The 19,968-nt window shown below is 39.6% G+C and overlaps 1 protein-coding gene across 1 annotated transcript in view; it reads right to left on the reverse strand.

Moving 5' to 3' along the window:
• epg5 (ectopic P-granules autophagy protein 5 homolog (C. elegans)) overlaps positions 1-19,968 on the reverse strand; it is a 57,112-nt gene that overhangs the window by 22,143 nt on the left and 15,001 nt on the right. Inside the window, 21 exon segments of the mRNA XM_028457809.1 lie at positions 431-575; positions 655-775; positions 851-954; positions 956-1,088; positions 1,987-2,153; positions 4,555-4,677; positions 4,752-4,859; positions 5,647-5,844; positions 7,479-7,623; positions 8,340-8,480; positions 8,555-8,817; positions 8,908-9,030; positions 9,801-9,962; positions 10,040-10,180; positions 12,633-12,784; positions 13,662-13,819; positions 13,889-14,050; positions 14,139-14,289; positions 14,366-14,480; positions 18,610-18,718; positions 18,790-18,971. Of these exon segments, the coding sequence (XP_028313610.1) occupies positions 431-575; positions 655-775; positions 851-954; positions 956-1,088; positions 1,987-2,153; positions 4,555-4,677; positions 4,752-4,859; positions 5,647-5,844; positions 7,479-7,623; positions 8,340-8,480; positions 8,555-8,817; positions 8,908-9,030; positions 9,801-9,962; positions 10,040-10,180; positions 12,633-12,784; positions 13,662-13,819; positions 13,889-14,050; positions 14,139-14,289; positions 14,366-14,480; positions 18,610-18,718; positions 18,790-18,971 (3,103 nt within the window).

Raw genomic sequence — 19,968 nt, forward strand, 5'->3', positions numbered from 1 at the left:
GCTGGAATTACAAGGCTGGAACAAGTGATTACACAAAAAGAGACCAAGAGTCAGCAACAGAAGGTACTGTATATGAAAAACTGACTTATTTACTATTAACCAATAGATTACAGATATTTTAACATCAAACGGAAGTGTATTCTACAGTTAAAAAAAATCTAAATAATAATAATTACAAAACCCTTAAAAATAACCTTGACAAATCCAACAAAAACATATATTGTATCAGAAATGTAAGATGCAGGCCGAAATAATCAGATACTTTTTTTTGCTGATATTTCACCGATATCAAAATCGGATCAGAACACTCATCCTGGAACGTCCGAACCTCAGTTAGGGTTTCATCTCCTTTCCTTTTAATTCCCATATCTCTTCTAAACAGACCCTAATATAACAGCCTGGACACCGAGGAAGGGTTCAGCCACTCTACCATTATGTGGGCTGGTGTAGTCAGTGAAACCAGGCTGTTGTGTCTGTGAGAAGACAGGTTCACTCTTCATCTTTTCCCAAAGAGACAACACTTCCCTCTCATTGTACTGCAGTCGCTCCTGGTCCACATATTCCAGCCACAGTCCCTGAAAGAGATTACACATATTTAGAAATGTAACAGAGAACATAATTATAAAAAAACACACAATAAAAAAAACAAGTCACCTGTTGGCTCTGCATGACCTGTGCCAGTCTGTGGGGCTCGTACTCGGGAGGAAGGGAGGGAAGGTACACCTGCTTCTGTAGCGTCTCATCATCCAACCAAAGAGCAAACACTCCAAATAACCTGGAAACAGTAAGACGAGGAGTCAAAAACTGAGAATTGTTATTTCACATGTGGGGTGTTGTGTGTGTGACCGACCTGACCAGCTCTGTGTGCAGCTGTGGAGACGTGAGGTGGGGTGTTTGAGGGTTGCTGGGGCTCTCCTCACTCTGGCTGTCTGATGACGGTGTGTGTGGGGGGGGGCACTCTGAGGGCCTGACTGGCAGCGTGATGGAAGTCCGACACTTCCTGTATCCTCTGCTTCAGATCTCTCAGTAAAGCTGCATGAGAAGACGCCTGAAAGAATCTGCGGCCGATGCATCCTCCAGCAGCCAAACTGGGAAACACGGACGTACGCATGGATCGTTGACTTTTTACTAGATCTCACGATGACTGACACAAAATGTGTCCGCATCAAACATGTGCAACTGGTGGCCGGGGGACACCCTTGGTACAATTATGTGCAGTACCCCCAGCCCCAAAGACAGATGAAACAGCATAATATACAAAATTACTCAAAGGACAAAATTTAAAAAATGTTGCAAAAATACACAAATTTACTCCAAAAACACACAAGACAAGTACAAATAAATACAAAAATAACTGAAAAATGAACAAAATGAGAACAAAATTACTCAAAAAGAAAAAATACACAAAAATGATTAAAAACATTGAAGTAACAAGTTAACAAAATAATTTTTTAAAAAATGCACAAAAGGACAACAAGAAGACACAAACTTACTTCAAAAACACATAAATCTACAAAAGAACACAAAAATAACAGAAAATGTACAAAATGAATCTAAAAACACACTAACAGTAAAAAAACACAAAATTGATTAAAAAAATATAAAAATAAAATGGACACAAATTTACTTCCAAAACGCGTGAGTACAAATATACACAAAAATAACAAACAAATTAAAAGAGAACAAAAATGTCCAATACATAAAATGCCTGATAACATAGCAAACGACAATAAAAAATAGATAAAATGACTTCAAAAACACAAAAAACAAACACAAAATGAGAGAATAATGTACAGAATGACAACAAAAAGACACAAAACCACAACAAAAACAAAATAAATGGTTTATTTTACCCTGTATAAATGCTTAGATTGGTTTTTATATTAAATGCTGACATGATATGATATTGTGGCCCTCTGATCAGACATTCACCTTTTTGTGGCCCCTACTTTGATCAATGTAGCCCGTCTCTGGTCTATAGCTTACCCATATTCAGGTCCAGGCTGTCTGAGGTAGAGCTGTAAAAACCTCTGCCAGACAAGGGGGAGGAGCGGGTGGTCTGGAGGCGTGGCCACAGCCTGGTTTGCCCATCGATACACCTGCAGCCGCTGTAGAGACGGTGCTACTGGCAGCTTCAGCCTGTTGTAGGCCTTCTAGCTCCGGCACACACAGAGACAGAAGGTGCTTTACATCATAGAAAATCACAAACACAGAAAAAACCTGCTAGCATTTTACATTACATACCATGGAGGAACAGACAAATATTCTTAAAAAAATATCAAGAATTAAAAGTCATAATCTAGGCCTAAAGCAGCACTGTTGCTGCAGAAAAGCAGGAAGGAAGGAATGTTAGCAGGAAGCTGCCAACACTGTTAATGAGTAAAATCATGAAACTACAATATTAATTTAGCGGATAATTCACTAACAGCGCTCTGATCAGCCAGTTTCACTTTATTGCAGCAAAAATGTGCTTCTATTCACAAAGTCTGCCTTAGTTTCCCACACATTTCCACAGATGGGGATGACAGCGCAATGTTTCGTTACGATGCCTTTAGTGAATCCTGTGAAAGGGACAGACTGTCTTAATATAGCTCAGTCTGCATCATAAGGTGGATATTATTTGTATTTTATAATGCCTATATTATGTTATGCTATTTGAGTATAGCAGGCCCTTAGTGGGTGCCTAAAAAAAATATAAACTTTTCATGTAAATAATTTATTGAAATTAACTTTAAGTTGGTAGTAATTCTAAATAACTGTATCAAATCTAAACATAAATACTGTATTTGCATCCATACAAAATAAAACAACTATAAAGAAATATTTCAACTAGGGTTGCAACTTGCAACATTCTGGGAATTTTCAAAGTTGGAAATTTTCCATGGGAATTAACGAGAATCAACGGGGAAAAAACAGATAATTTTCTAAAGGTTCCCTTCAAAGGGATGTTAAATATAGTTGAGGGAATACATTTTAGCATCATCTAAACCAGTGGTTCTCAAAATGTTTTGGCTTGAGTACCCCCTTTCTCTTATTTCTGAATCCAAGTGCTCCCTTTGTCCAACTACGTTCTGCTCAGAATACTGTGAAAAAAACACTTTAGAGCATAATGATGGAATGAATGAGTGTTAACACACATTTTAAATTTTCGGTCCCATTCCGATTCACCCCTTGTATTTTCAGTTCATGTCCTAATCAATATAAGTTCCATCATCATTATTACTAGTGTAGTGCCTGTAGGAAGTATGTATTGCTATAGAAAAGTGGGAGGTTAAGCAGCTAGCCAAATGAGGTTGTGTTTGAAGGTGAGACATCAGGGACATTTAGGTTTGTTGTGAAATGTATAGAGTGATAACTATTGTCACGACTTCTGCTTCATCCTAGTGTGCAGGTTGTGTGTGCGTGTTCTTGATTGCAGGAGTGGGATCAGGTGGTTAGGAGTTGGGCTGCAGCTGCAAACCATCCTCAATCGACTCTGCTACAAATACTGAGCTTCACCACTCCACCAGATCACAGATTCTGTTACTGCAGTTAGTGTTGTTCCAGCCACTTCTTTGACCAGCTTCCATTGCAAATTATTAAGACTTGTTCTCCTTTGCCTACAGTTACCCTCTGCTCAACTCCTGCCTTCATCCCATTCCTGTGACAACTGGCTTCAGATCGACACACATTCTGGACTCTCCTACTTGCCTTCCACCTCTTCAAACCGGCCTGCCTTTCTCAGCTCACTATCCTCCCCTGAACTACAGAATAGAATTGCTACCAACATTCAAGTTTGTTAATAAATTACTCCTCTCTACCTGCTCCCTGCATGTGACTCTGCGTTCTGGACTTGGGTTCTCAAAAATTTAGCTCGGCATAATAACTACTGTGTTTTCATATATTTAAATGAATAAATTGGGAAAAAGCAACGCACCAATATGCAGTTATGCCTGGAGAAACACTTTGAGACACTCATGTTTATATGGGAGCTTTAATTCAGAATAAAAGTTAAATCCACTTTAAACTGACCTTGTAAACGCTTAATTCCTAATGCAAATTTAATTCTGAATTATACACGGTTCACCCAAAGCAAGCAAAAAGTGAAGCAACAGCGGACCGATAGCGCTCTGGTGGCCGTGAAGCTGTCTCAGCTCTACGATCCCGACACAGAGCTTCTGCGCGCTCGCTACACACACACAGAGCGGATTGCTGCGCTGCTCAAAATTAGGGGGTGGGCTCTCCGTTCATTGTCTCTGCTGTGCGAGTGGATCTGGCGCGCACGTGACTCTGATCATTTTTAAAGCTTTTTCTTGTTAATTTTTCACTTTCTCGCAAGAACCCCCTGTAGTGCTGCTGTGTACCCCCATTTGAGAAACAATGAACTATCAGCATCAGTTAATAAACATTACTACCAGTTTACGATTAATTCCAATAAATAATTCCATGAAAAGTTTAGATTCTATATATATCCCCAAAATTCCTGAGGTTAAGTTTCCATGGAAATCTACTGGAAATGTAAATAAGAATTGTTTCCATAAGACCTTTGAAATACTGAACAGTGTTCCTTGCTACCTTTAAGGCTTGGTCTGGGGAGATGTTGGGCTCTGACAGGAGCTCATGCTCAACACAGCGTCTCAGCTGAGAGTCTTCCTCAAACACGCCCTCCATGTTTAGCACCAGCCACGCAAACCACACCTGTGAACAAGAGAAATACCAGTCAGGACTGAGAGTGAAACGAGACATAAGACTGTCTCAAAGTGGATTTTCACCTCCTCACTCAGGGATTGGCCCTCAATGAAGGAGGGTGTGGCATTTCCAGCAATCCAGCCAACCAGGGATGAGAGCAGACCTCGCTCCCCATGGCAGCCCAAAGCATTCTGCATGAGGAGGAGAAGACGATACTTTAATGATCTGTCCCTACAATGTAGGAACTCTGAAAATGTAAATAACAGGGTTGGGGTCAATTATAATTGTAATTACTTAATTGTTAATTAATTACAATTATGACAATGATAATTGAAAAAAATATGTTGCTGTTGTAATCGTAATTGAGTTCAGATAATTGACATTGTTAATATAATTGGCATTGAAATTTTATTTTTAAAATGTCAATAACAATTTAATTAAATGCAAAACTGGTGAACCATGTTACAGTTCTATGGCTTACACATCCGTAGTCAAAAATGATTAAAATATGTTAATTTCAAGTTTACCTGTCAGTTCTTTTGAGGATAATTTTTTCCATTTGAAAAAAGGCTCACCACGCCCCCACCACAAATATTACATTTTTGAAAAACAAATTGGATGATAGATAATGTGTATTTTTTAAAGCTGATTTAAGACATGGGTGAAAACCGAGCCATTATAATAAGAAATGCTAACAGAAAGTTAAGACGAGGAAGGTTACGTTTTATGGGGTTATTTATTAAAGGTTCATTAATTGTGATTAATTGTAATTTAACTTTACATTGTAATTGTAACTGACTTTCAGGGGGAAATAATTGTAATTTTATTTGTAATTGGAAAAAATGTTGGTCACCGTAATAATAATTTAATTGCAATTGAACATGGATAATTGAAGACGTCATTTAATTGACCCCAACCCTGGTAAATAGTGTCCAGAAATCATTGTTAGTCCTGTACACCAAACATCACAGTGGGTACCTTGTGCTGCTGTTGCAGGATTTTCTGCACACATTCCTCATTGTGGTGCATGAAGGCCGCACAGCAGATCTGATCCATGAGGAACAGCACTGTTTTATCTCTGTACCACAAGTTCTGCTGAGTCAGAATTCCCACCCAAAACTCCAGCACAGCTGCAGCTCCAACACGGCCAGGTTGACAACTTTCCACCACATGACACTGAAAGAAAAATCATTAGTTCATCTTAATCCTAATTTGCACACACAACATATCACTGTCATATCTCTCCTCAAACGAAGCATTCTTGTTTTATACAGTTAAAGCAGAATTGACAGAATGTTAGAGCAGTTTGGAGTCACAACTGCTGCACAGCAATGCTAGGGGCCAATTTTACACCAAGAAAGTTTTCAAACAGCTGTCAAAAATTCAGTTAATAAGACTCCAAAAAAACTAATATTGCATCCAGACAGCATGGAGACGTTGGTAATTTATTTTCAACAAAGATTTACTGGTTCTTTTTAAGCCAATTTTACATTGACTGAAATTGTTCACATAAAAACAACATTCCAAAAATCCTCTACAATGACTCAAAAATGTTGTCATTTTTTTTAATGAACTCTGAAAATATATTTACCAAGAATTTGCAAGTATGTTTACATTACTGTTTACAGTTAAACATTTTTATGAACTACAGGATCAATTTTTAATAAATCAAAAATCTGTGAGGATGGTTTGTGTTGAACAGTCTGAAAATGAGCTGTAGACGGTTCGGTGTCAGTTGAGCAAAAAACTGTGGAAGGAGTTGGTTAAATAAGTTGTGTAGTTTTTGAAAAAACAGAGTGATAGATTTCATCATTTGCAATAGGTTTATGAATCATTCGAAAAAAAATAATAGTTGACTTTTCTTTTGCTTCTTATTTCATGACTTTTCCTAATTTGATGGGTATAATTGACTAAACTTAAAATTATTATGATAATAATACATTTTAAGAAGTGATGGACTTGATAATTTGTGATAGGTTTGAGTGTATAAAAGTTCCTTCAGTGTTGGGGCTAAATTTTGGTGGAAGTTGCAAATCTGTAGCGCTTGTAATTGATTCATTGTGAATTTTTACATTTTTTAAATTTAGAGGCTTGCTGCAGCGCCACCTTTAGGACCATTGGTCTGTTTTTGCAGCTGAGAACATATAGCATGGGACTAGACCTTTGTGCTAAATTTACTGATTTTTCACGCATGGAAAGTAGGATGTAGGATGAGAAAAAACACAGGATAACCATAGGTTTCTGGTAGCTTAGGTGGTACGACCCCTGATTATTCAATTATTGAAGAGTAACTAAACCCCAAATGTATTTGGGTATGAAGTAGTGCTGTTGATTGATCCTGATTTGGTCCAACTCTCAACATTTTAGTCAAAGTTTTTCAATTTGGCATATGTGATGTTTTGGGACCATCTTGCGTCACAAACAAGCCCCCCTCCCCTTTTATAACAACTAGCACCTGTGGGCTCTACAATCTGTGGTGAGTAGGTTGGATTGAGAGAAGAGTGAAAAGAGATGTATATTGAGTATTGAATAGCTAACTAACATCGCATAGATTGTTCATTGGAGATTTTATAGTATAGACTGGGCGTGTTTTAACTGCTCCAGGAGCCCTGCCCATAATCAAAAATTTTTTGAAATTTCCCTCCTAGTGGCAAGTCAGGAGAAAGCTGGGGTTTAGTTACTCTTCAACACATATCAACTGACAAATTTCATGTAATAATGCAGTAGTCAGTGCAGCTTGTAGCGTTGTGGTTTGACGGCGACAGAAGCTTTAATCAGAAGTCAAAATAATCCTTAAAAAAAGGCTGTACCTGAATGACACTGTTGAGCAGACGGACATTGTCTCCATACGTGGTTCCAGTCAGAAGTGGGGCTACTCGATGTGTGACTTGCTGTGTCATTCCCTGAGGACACACGCTGTCGTACTGCAAGAACAACTGGATACAACTGACAAACCTGAAAAACGCAGATACAGATCAGTGCTAAAGATGCTACACTAGAGATCCACTGGATCCGTAGCTGCTCCGCTGCGAAACTGCAGCGCAATTTGCAGTCCTTTAATCCCCACCGCCTCCGTTTTTGCTGCGTATCTGTTAAAGCAAAGACTCAGGAGATCTCGCTAGTTCACGTGTAATCGCGCGATATAGCGAATTGTAGTCAATAAAAATGAAACCACAAAGCCAAACCAACAGTGCATTGTTTCCTTGGAGAGAAGCAGAAGAAAATCCACCTGGTCCTCCCCTGTAGATCTTGCACTTTCGTGGAGATTATTGTGATCCAACCATAGATAAGGTCCATACTGTATTTATGTGTGAAATAAGATCCAATCCCGCCTAGCGCCTGCAAAAACCTAGATATAGGCACCAGTAGATCCCCGCGACCCCGAGGCTGGTCGGTAAATGAATGTAATCACGATCCGCCTTGAACACGGTGCATTTTATTGAGAAAATAAACAGAATATTTTATTCCGTGTCTGTGCACTACTTCCTGTCCTGCAAAGGCTTTGTTAAATTGCAGCAGCAAATTCAGATGCGGTGGAAATTGGCACAATGACTTTAATGGAAACCTATCAGGTGCGTTGCAGTTCCGCAGCAGTTTCGGATGGGGTGGGAATTGGGGGAAACAGTTCCCAGAGCTGTGGAAAGGTTGATGAGGATGATGATCCTGCTTACTGGGAGTTATTGAGCAGGTAGAAGCTGAGGGGGTAGCTCGGTGGGAGGATGTGATCCATCAGATGTACGGCAGCTCCAAGATGTCGAGACTGGATCAGACTTTTCAACAACCCAACTCCATCAGTGCAGAAATGTTCCAGACTGCAACGCAGAAGGAAACTCCACATGAGACAGACCACCTTTAATCATTCAAAGATATACAGCCTTGTGTTTACCTATGCCCCACTGTTGTCATGGCGATGGACAGGTAGCATCCAATGGGAATGCCTGCCTTTACAGCTCTGAGAACAGAGTGCATGCTGGGAGAGTGTGTCAGCTCTGCAGGGGGCTTGGATGCTAACGCAGGGACAAGCCACGCCCCCTTTGGGTTCTGGGCGTTGCAATGGAGCTTTAGCCTTAGCAACAGTTGCCACGCCCACTGACTGAAGGATGCTTCAGGTGATACACCTAAACGAAGGACACTGGCCAGGTAGGACACCTGACAGGGGACACGTTCATAAAACATGACATAATAAGTAATGAAGTCATGCTATTTGTCAGTAAATGTGTGAGAGGGTGAATGTGACACCTGTTTGATTCCCTCTGATATGAGGCCACTGTAGGGTTTGTCTGTGATGTACTTCTGATAAGCTTCAGCCACCAGCAGAGCCACTTCACTATGAAGCACAGAAGGCAGAGCCAAAGATCCATCCTGTTTGATGGAACAGTTGAGTGAAAATGTTAAGGAAAAATAAAGGGAAAAAAATTCAGTTTAAAAAAGAATATAAAAAAAATTATTTGAATTTCATTGTAAAATTCTAAAATTAAAATTGACATTCAAGGCATCTTTCTTCATTAGGGTCAAGAAGGGATAAACTAAACTTTCAAAAATGGCAAAACCAAATAAATGAAATGTTAGAAGGCCACCAAAATCTGACATAATTATAACAGAAATTATAATAATGCACTGGATTTTTATAGCGCCTTTCTTAGACACTCAAAGTTCTTTAAATTGCATTATTCTTTCACTCCAACAAGGGCTCGGCGATATGAACCAAAACTCATATCTCAATATTTTATACATTTTTGGCTTGTTCTCCTATAAAGGACAGCATGTGTGAGTGAGTTCTGCAGTGTGGCTTGTTTAGTGGTAGATCTGGGTTAGGACACACTCAGTGGTCCATCTAACTGTGCTTTTCATGCTGTTCTGAGAAGTAGTGAAAGCAGCGACTAAAACAAGTATTTTGTAACAAAATAAGCTATAAAAAAAAAAAAAAAAAAATATATATATATATATATATATATATATATATATATCGATATAGACAATGTTGTAATTTTCGATATTGCAAAAATATAAAACTCAATATATCTTGAAACTCGATATATTGCCCAGCCCTACTCCACACATAGTGGTGGTAAGCTACTATACTAAATATCCTTTTCTGAGCGGAAAATCCAATGACCAAAACATAAACGCACCTGAGTGTAGCCCCAGTTCAGACCCTCCAGGATAACACAGGCCAGACGGTTCTCCACAGCTGACAGAGGATGCTGAAGTAACCAGGAGCCAATCACACAGATCTCCTCCTGCTGCGGCTGCCACAGGCTCAAAGGAAGCTCTTTACACAAGTACAAGGCCACCTGACAGACAAAAAAACAAAGACTGAAGTGTTGAACCAAATGTAGCAGCATAGCAGTATTAAAAAGCAAGAACTTACCATTCCTACTGTCTGTATGGTCTCCCTCAGTCGCTCCAGGAGCACAGAGACCACATGAGGATGGGCTGTTGCTATGGCAGCCAACAGCTCCCTCCCAACTTTGGAGTAAGTTTCCCTGGTAGAAACACTCACATATGACACCTGGGGCAGAAATAAAGAAGAGTGGGTCAATCTAAAGGTGCATTCACAGTAAGGGTGTAAAACAAAAAAGATTCTGTGATTTATCGTGATATTTCAACACGTGATTATCGTATTGATGCAAAAAATGTTAAAGTAATTTTTTTATTGTGTTTTTTTAACAAAAAAAAAACAAAACTTTTAATTGCGCTAACATATGTATAGCATGTGAATGCACAGTCACTAGGTGCCACATTAGACCTGGTTAAACTACCTCACTCCTCAATGCATTTTAGCTTGGAAGTTGAATGCACTTAATTTTCATAAAAAATACTGGGCACTTTTATAGATGAATGTGGTTACTTTCTTAATAATTTAAAAACTTCACAGAATCAGAGTCTCTTGTAAAATCAAAGGTTAATTTTTTTGAAAAATGGAATTTGACAGTTTGATAAACATACCACTTGTTTTTATATTTGTATTTGAATTACAGTTAGTTACCATTAACTTGCAAGTTTAAAAAAAAATAAAATAAATGTTTTTCATGCCATTTTATACTTGTAATGGTGGAATCTGTAATTATTGATATTGTGATATACTGTGATGTGTATCGTATTGTTTTATCAGGATATAGCGGAATAGTGACATGCAAACCGTGAATTGTATTGCATCGTCAAATTTCATGGCAGTGCACATCCTTAATTCACACTGACGGCAGGCATCCTCTTTATTATAGACATTAGTGGTATGTGCATGTAGATGAAAAAGGGACCTGAACATAAGATCTGCTCAAGCACGCACGCACAATAATAATAACAAAAGGGAGTTGCTCCGTCTCCTCACTCTTCTTTCATTGTTTCCAATGAAATAATGAAACCAGTGTTTAATGATTGAAAAGAACCAACTTTAATTTATTTTGAAAACTTTGTTTGTTCTCCAGTAACAAAAACACAGGCAATGTATTCCACGCAACCATGGCTCGAATGGATACTGTACTTTGCATTTGATTGGTTCTTCATGGAGGTAGCACAGCCCTCATCTTACTGTTTTGCCTAGTAGCTACTTTATAGTGAGAATCTGAAAAACACACCGCATAATTTATAATGAATTACTTTTGGATTTTTTTGTTAAAATAATGATCCTGATGAATGTTATCAAAAAATATTTTAATCTGCTTTTGACAGTCAGCCAACTCAACTCATTATGCATTGTTAATACATTGGTTCTGTACGGACATCCCAAAACTATTTGAGTTGAGTGCTTAATTCTGAGCAACCTGTAACCTTACTAAGTTATTTTCACTTGTGTTTGCCCAAACAACAGAAGCATATTCTATCTGTGAAAGTACTAGTGACTGAACTAGTCGTTTGGTCAACCATTATGGACTATATTTCCTACAGTGTTTGATCACGCCCATACTCCGACATTCCTAATTTTTCCGGTTAAATCTATGTTGTCTCAAACTGTATTAAATAATCCCTAACAAACTCGGTGTGCGTATCTTTCACTTTTCTTCAACAGACACATTTATTGCAACTCCTCACTGTCTAAAAATGACTTTTTATATTGGGTGTGAATAAAACATACTAAGTCTTGCTGATTTGGTGTAAAACTACAACTGGAAAGCCAAAGTGAGACAGCCATTACCTAATAGGGTTGCAAAAAATATGGGATTTTTAAAGTTTTGGAAACTTTCTCATGAGAATTAATGGGAATTTATGGAAATAAACTGGGAATTTAGAAAATGTAAGATTAGTTATACTTGATAATTTATCTCTCATTCTTCAATCACATGCACATGGCACAGTGCTCACTCCAGGGCTATGAGGCCACGCCCCCTTCACGCACTGTGCACGCCATTGTCTCGACTTTTTTTTTGTTTTTCATAAGGAGCTTGTGTAATAAGGGGTCACGCAGATGAATAATATTTTACTAAATGTTGATGTTTTTTTGTGAAAGAATTGATTGTTCAAACAAATAATTGAAGTCAAAAACATTGCAGTGTTTAAGCTTAAAGAGAAGGTCTTGGTATCTGTTTTTACCACTAAGATTTTCGAGTAAAAAAACTTATTGAGTTGAAATCCCATTTTAGATGTTTAAGATTGTATTACTTTCTGCCAATCTTAAAAACAAGATGTTTACAATACTTGAATAATGTAAGTTCTACTTACAAAGAAATCTGTTGAAATGTTAGGAATGGAATGATGCTAATATTTATGTTTGGATATGACACAATTATTTTAAATTACTCTCAATATCTCTGTAGTTCCAAAAGAAAAAGACCATGCCAGTGAAAAGTTTGCATTTTGAATATTCCCAAAGTTCCTGAGCTTAAATTCCCATGAAAATGTACCAAAACTTTACCGTAAATTATCGGCTCCATTGCAACCCTATTACCTCAGCAGGTTAATTATTCATTGAATAATGAAATCTAGCAGAATTGTGCTATTAGATTTGTCCCAGCGTTTCTGCGTACCTGGTATATCAGCAGAGTTATGGTTGTGATGAAGGCGGGGTCTGAGTGCTGGGTAGGAGTTGCCATGTGTGCAAGTGCAGTGAGGAGGGAAATGCCATCAGAGCTGTTCACCTCGCAGAGCCACAGCTCAAACCTCTCTTGGTGCTTTGGATCTGTAACATGTAGCAGCAGAAAAACTGAATATAAACAGACAAGAAATAACAAGGCCTTTCAAGGTACCATATTTTCCGGCATAGAGATATATATTTTTTTTCATTTAAAGTTCAGGGTGTGCTCTATGTTTGAAAAGCAAATAAATAGCCCAATAAGGTTTAATATGTAAGATATCTCAGCCAGTTTTCAATAGTTGGAAGTAATAAATGGCATAAAGTTGTCAAATCACCACGCTAGGTTTATCAGGAACGATTGCAGTAAAAAATAAGCCAGTTTGTAATAGAAGGAAACAATAAACAGCATGAAGTTGCCAAATCACCACGTGGGGTTTGTTCGGACTCTGAGTCAGAATCCGGACTTGATGTGATCGCTCCTTGGGCAATGTGCACGGTATGAAGCACTGACGGAAAGGCATCTAAATCCAGTAAAAAGTGACCATAAAAAGCTGTAAATGGACTGATATAGTCGTAGACCTAGGGCAGTGAGGAGGAGACTTTTGGTGGAGATGGAAACTCATCAGTTGAAACTGATCAGAACACGTGGAAATACACAGAAACCTCCGTTAACAGGAGTACATCAGCCCGCCTACCTGTTTGGCCGAGTTGTTTGAAGAGCACCCTCATCAACCAAGAGTGCGGCCTATGTGATGATGCAGCCTTTATGTGGATTTTTCTTAGAAAATTGCTAAATTATTAGAATGCGACCAATACAGCAGTGTGCTCAATAGCCCGGAAAATACCATAAATCCAACCCAGAATCTTGGAAATAAATGACTAGAAAATTTTTTTACACAGCTTGATTTAAAATGACTGAAACTGGCAAAAATGCAGCTCAACAGAAGTGTGCACATGACGTTTTTCATAGGTCCGTTTGTACCTCTGAGTGCCTGAATGCAGGAGTGTGTGTCGCTTGCAGCGCTGAGTGTATCGAGTCCCGCAGTCTCTGCACACTGCATGGCATGTAGGACTTTCCACAGCATGGAGCTGGACAACGTCCCGTACGGCATCTCAGACATAAACAACCATATGCCCAGCCTGTGGGGGAAGCACGTGAGACTGACATTAAGCTGATAAACAGGCTCCAACACAAGGACGACATCTCACCTTTTGCTTCTGAGCACGTGCAGCACAGCTCTGAGGAACAGATGATCGTATTCCAACTGCAGTTTCTCTAACGACAGAGAGTGAACACGAGAGCTGGAGCCACCAGCATCAGTCACGCTAACATACTGGGCCCAGTGATCACTCACATAACACACCGTCATTCTGAAGGAGGCAAGAAAACACATATACACCAATGAAGACAATGAGTGGTCAAGCGTTTTCAATCATTTTCTGTTTCTAGTGAACTAACCGTATGATGTGTCCTATTCGTTTCACGAGTTGTCTATATCGCGCTCTGTTATATGTTTGGAGGCCGACAGCCAGGATTTCAATAAGGGAGGAAGCGAAAGCAAACACGCGCATCATCTTCTGACTGGAACAGGCCTGTGGCTCATACACACCTGGGAGGAAAGCATCTGTCAGTCACACGAAAGACAAACCAGTAAGCGGTGAGTGAGAATGGATTGATCGTCTTACCCTGCTTGCTCATTCCCAGCATGTGAGCGTAAAGTTGCTGGAAGGGGAACTGGGTAAGCAGGAAGATCAGATCCTCCTCACAGAGGAGCAGCCAGCTGCTCTCAGGCTCTTCATCCTTTGATCAGAGACAAACACACACTAAAGCAGTGGTTCCCATTTTGAGATCACTAATTTCTGCCTACCCCAGAGTTGTTTTTTTTAAATATACTTTTGATTTATTGATTTATTTCATTGCATAATTGTGACCATCACCAGCCCTCCCTAGGGAAGGGAAAATACTTTATTAAAGGGAGGATGTAAAAAAGAGAGGGCAGTGTTACACCAGGGTGAGGGGGGTGGGGGGGGGAGTTAACAGGGAGGAGGGATACAAGATAGGAAAACGAATGGGTGGGGAATAGTCAATAAGTTACAAGTGATGCGATGTGAAATTGTGGTATTGTATATTGTGCTTATTGTTGTGTTATCAAGCCAGTTTGGTAACCAGTGTGCGGCTTAGGAATAATGGTGGTGGCTGTGAACAGAGGAGGAAGTGAGTGAAAATTCCATAAAACAGGTATTTGGGAACAACGTGTCTATGGTTGAGCCCAGTATGAGTGTTATCCCACAGCCCGAGGCCGGTGCGTCCATGACAAATGTGATTCCAAGAACCGCTACAGCAAAACCCATGGGCCGCCCCCGGGCCCGAAGAAGCAGTCGGGCCAGCAGAAAGAGCGGGAAATGCAGGGGCCCCCGGCGACCACCCCACGGCCAAGCAGCCCCCCAAACGCCCCCAAGATCCCAAGCCGAGAGGCAGCCATTGCCCCCCCATACACACCCGAGAAGGCCCCAAGGAGCCAAGGACCCAGCGCACCACGCCACCGATCCCAACCCCCAACCCCCGCCCGTGCCACGAGCTTCAGTTCTTTAAAGCCAGGGCCCCCTCCAGAGGCCAAGCCAGACCGCCCCGCCGGGATGAGGCCCCCTATTGTGGCCCCGACACCCTGCCTCACGGGGATTGCCCAAGCAGGGCCCGCCCCAGAAGACCCCGCCAGGACCGGCCCGGTCAGCCGGCCAAGCACCCCGGGCCCCAGGAGCACCCCCGGGACCAGGACCCCCCAAGGGCAAGCCCCCGGGCCAAGCCCCCGGGACGCGCCCCCCACCCCAGCCCAGGACCCGGCCACAGCCCAGCAGGACCGCACAGCCCTAGACGGCACAAGGCCAGCAGCCCCGGGCCCGCCGCCCCCCGGACAGCGCAAGCCACGGGGCAGGGCCCCCTGCCGGCCCGCGAGCAACCGGCGACCCCCACCGCGGGGACGGAGGCACCCCAACGGCACACATCCAGCGCGGGACAGCAGCCCCCAGCCAAAGATGCCCCGGACCCACCCACCTGTCCGCAGATGGCAGGACATACCCACCAGGCGGCCGAAAGCAACCTCAACCACCGGAACAGCTAGCGCCGCCCCCCGAGTAAACAGCATCAAAAAAAAATAAATAAATAAATAAATAAATATACTTTTGATCATGTTTGTGATATAATGTTATGAGCAGCACTATATCAATATTAATAAAATTATTTATTTTTACTAGATTTATATTTGAGGAAGTGAATGTATTGAATACAGTTGATTGAGAATGTGCAATGGTGTTTAAATTGTAAAAAGAATAATTGATTTTTTAATATATTATTTTCATTATTAATTAAGTATTTAATTATTAAATGTTTCTACTGTATTTTTTAAACTATATTTATATTTGAGGAAGTGAAAGTTTAGAATACAGTTGTTTGAGATTGTGTAATGGTGTTTTAATTTGAAAAGGAATAATAATTTCCAAAATTACAAATATATAATTCATATTTTATTATTATTAATTTATTAACTATTTAATTATTACATTTTTCAACTGTATTTTTTTAAACTATATTTCTGTTTGAGGAAGTGAAATCATAGAATACAGTTGTTGGAGATTGTGTGATGGTGCTTTAATTTGAAAAAAATGAAAATAATATAATAAATTATAAAATTATTATTCGTATTGTTATTATTATTAAATAATTTCATGACTATTTAATTTTTATACTGTATTTTATTGAACTAGATTTATATTTGAGGAAGTGAAAGTATAGAATACAGTTGTTAGCGATTGTGTGATGGTGTTTTAATTTGAAAAAGAATAATAAACTAAAAAATTACAAAAATATAACATTTGTATTATTTACTAGACATTTTAAGCAACTCCATTTAAATTCCAGGCAATCTCATATGGGGTCACGACCCCGAGGTTGAAAAACACTGCACTGAACAGTGTGAGGTCATGCATAAATTAACTATCACAGTAACTGTGTTTAAAGACAAAGAAGGAACAGACGGATTTAGCGTATCAACAGGAATCTTAAGGGGTTCAAAACAAAGTGTTGCCTTGGCAACGTGGTCATGCAGACAGGCAGCAGCTGCGTCGAGCCAGGAGAGAGACGAGTGCTACATGATTACAGCTTCGTCTTGAATTTCAGTGTGACTCATCAAATCAGAACAAATAACAAAATGTTCTGCACACCATGAAAAAGAGGGAACTAACGCTGTGCATGTAAAGGTCAGCCTAACGTGGGATCAAACATGAGTCACTTTAATAAACACCGTCTAGAGATGAATGATCATCAGCAGCACACTGCGTCTTCAGCATGATTTTTAGCACGTGTCGTAAATCAATCCCAATAGATACACAGAGAACTTGTCTCTGTAAAATGTTTGATGTTCACTATTTTCTAAAGTGATGAACATGAAGCTCGGTCAGTCAGTCACTCAGTCAGTCAACTGGTCCCTTAAATTAGGGGTTCTCAAACTTTTCATCCCACGACCCCCAAAATAAAGGTTCCAGAGACCGGGGACCCCCACTGTGCCTGAAGGTGGTTGAACACAGACATGAACATTAAAGAACAGTCATGTGGAGACAGGGCCATCTATAAGGGGGAATAAAGGGGAGGGATTTTTGGGGTCCATCCATAAAGTCAGTAAAATGATGGTCCATTGTTCTATGAATCTGTGATAACCACATTTATTTATTTAGCTGAATAATATCCACTGTTATCCAGGAAGTTTATTATTATTTGTTCCAAAGTATATAGTCATTTTAAAGATGTAAATCCTTGTTTTCAGAAATAAAATGGGTTAAAAGTGAGCAAAAATGGTGGAATAGGTGGTAAAATAAGATTTAAAAACCACAGAAATTAAAAGTTGCAAATTAGAGTAGCCAAAAAATGAACCAAAAAAATGGTAAAAAGAGTTCAAAGTGTCAATATTGGCTTAAAAGTGGCAGAAATGGGGGAGGGGTTGGGGTAATGTAATTTAAAAAGTAGGAACAATTGGTCTAAACTGGCAAATAATGGGCATGACAAATAAAATTGGCAAAAAAAAAAGCATGAAATATGGTGAAAAGAGGTTAAAGTTGACAATAATGAGTCAACATACAGTATGCGACATTAGGTGGGAAAAGTGGTGTAAAGGGTTTATATTAAATGTTTATATTAAATAAGCAAAAATTTGTTGATAAAACTATTCTTTGTTTTCTCTCTCGCGACCCCAAATGGGGTTGTGATCCCAGGTTGGGAACCCCTGCCTTAAGGTGCCTGGCTGTGCAGATGAAGTCCCAAACGGGTCCCGAGGCCATTGTTAGTGGCTGTAACAGCCTAACATAGAGCAGCCCATTGAGTTGGGAAGGTTTTTGGACCTCTTATGGTATTTTTGTTGTGTGTATTTTGTGTCAGTGGTTGGTTGCTGGGTTTGATTCACACAGTCCACCTTGTTGAACTGGTTCAGGAGCTAATACTCCTGTTTGTTTTCTTTAATCTGATTGTTGATTGCTTTTTTAAATTATTATTATTATTATTAATAATAATAATAATAATAATAATAATAATAATAATAATAATAATAATAATAATAATAATGCATCAATTTTATATAGCGCTTTATCATAGACACTCAAAGTCGCTGTACAGAATTAAGGCATTATTCTTTCATTCCACACTTAGTGGTGGTAAGCTACTGTTGTAGCCACAGATGCCCTGGGGCAGACTGACGGAGGCGAGGCTGCCATAGTGCGCCATCGGCCCCTCCGACCACCACCAACACTTACTCACACACTACATTCATACATTCATAATACAAGCCTTGTTTAGGCTTGTTTGGGGACCCTTACACCAGGCTTACCAAAGGGCTTAACAACTTTTTCAACAATACACATAATGAGTGATCACGATGAATATTCACCTCCTCTCCACCTTCATCGACGAGGGTCCAGTTTCCAGACTCGGGTCCAGAACTTGTCGAGCTCAGGCTCTCGCATGGCTTCAAGTGGCACAAAAATTCTGCACGGTGTCTGAGTGAAAATGAGGGGCCGTTAGGTAAACACAGCAACCTGTCGCTGCTGGATGGGTGTGATTTCCGTACCTGGCAGGTGACATTAGAACAGCGAGGGCTTGCATGAAGTGCTGCACTCCAGCCGTGTTTCCCCTAACCTGAATCTGGAGAAAAGGAGACGCCCATTTTCCGACCCCAGCAGGACAGCTGAGGAGATGACACAGCAGATAGAGATGTTCTCCTGAACCATCGATATGTAGCAGCACAGAAACCTGCAGTAGAGAACAGACACACATAATTGATAATTCATTATGTCGTAATTATAATTGTAATTGAGTTGTAATTGAGTTCAGATACTTTATAGTTGTAATCGGCATTAAAATTCTATAAAAAATGTCAGTGCCAAGGCATAAAAGTGGAAACATTTTGGAATTTTTATTTTCTGAGATAAGGCTATCATAAGACCCTAAAAACTAGAGCAAATATGATGAGCACATTTGCAGTATACTGGGGTGAAGATCCAGTAAGGCAGGGGTGTCAAATTCATTTTAGTTCAGGGGCCAAATATAGGTGGATGAAAAAAGAATCTTATCATTATTGTGCCCTAGTTTTCAATATCAGTTCAAATCACGTAAAAAATTCTTGATTTTGTCTAAACGTATTTTGTGTAACTTAGAGGAATTTTGTGGAATTATTTGTGAGAAATTGCTATTCTTTCCACAATTTGCACTTAAAAATGACTGCATTTATGTGATATAAAAAAGGAAAAAATTTAAGCCCCTAAAAATATTGTGGAGTTGCTAAATATGAGATATCTAGAACTGGATTATTTGGTATTTACACAATCGTTACGCAATTGTTCTTACTTTCTCCTGCAAGCCGAATTGAATGCTCTAAAGGGCCGGATTAGGCCCCCGGGCCTTGAGTTTGACATAATTACAGCAAGGCATGAAAATTATGTGGAAAATTAAAGAACAAAATAAAAGCCAAATTTTAGAAATATGGCTGCAATGCATAAAAATGTGAAGATTTTCAAAAAAAATTCTACTGAGACCATTTTAATTAAAAAAGTGTAAATCGAGGGGTATACTGACAGAAAAAAAGGCTCAGACGCCAAGACCAAGAACATTAAAAGTAATATTTCAATGAATAAGGAAGCCTAACAAGGTAACCAAGAGATGAAAAATAATGTATTATATAATAATAATTGTTTGTGTATTTTACAGCTGATTTAAGAAATGGGTCAAAACTGACCCGTTATCATAAAAG

Source organism: Gouania willdenowi, chromosome 9, assembly GCF_900634775.1.
Source record: "Gouania willdenowi chromosome 9, fGouWil2.1, whole genome shotgun sequence".
NCBI lineage: Eukaryota > Metazoa > Chordata > Actinopteri > Blenniiformes > Gobiesocidae > Gouania > Gouania willdenowi.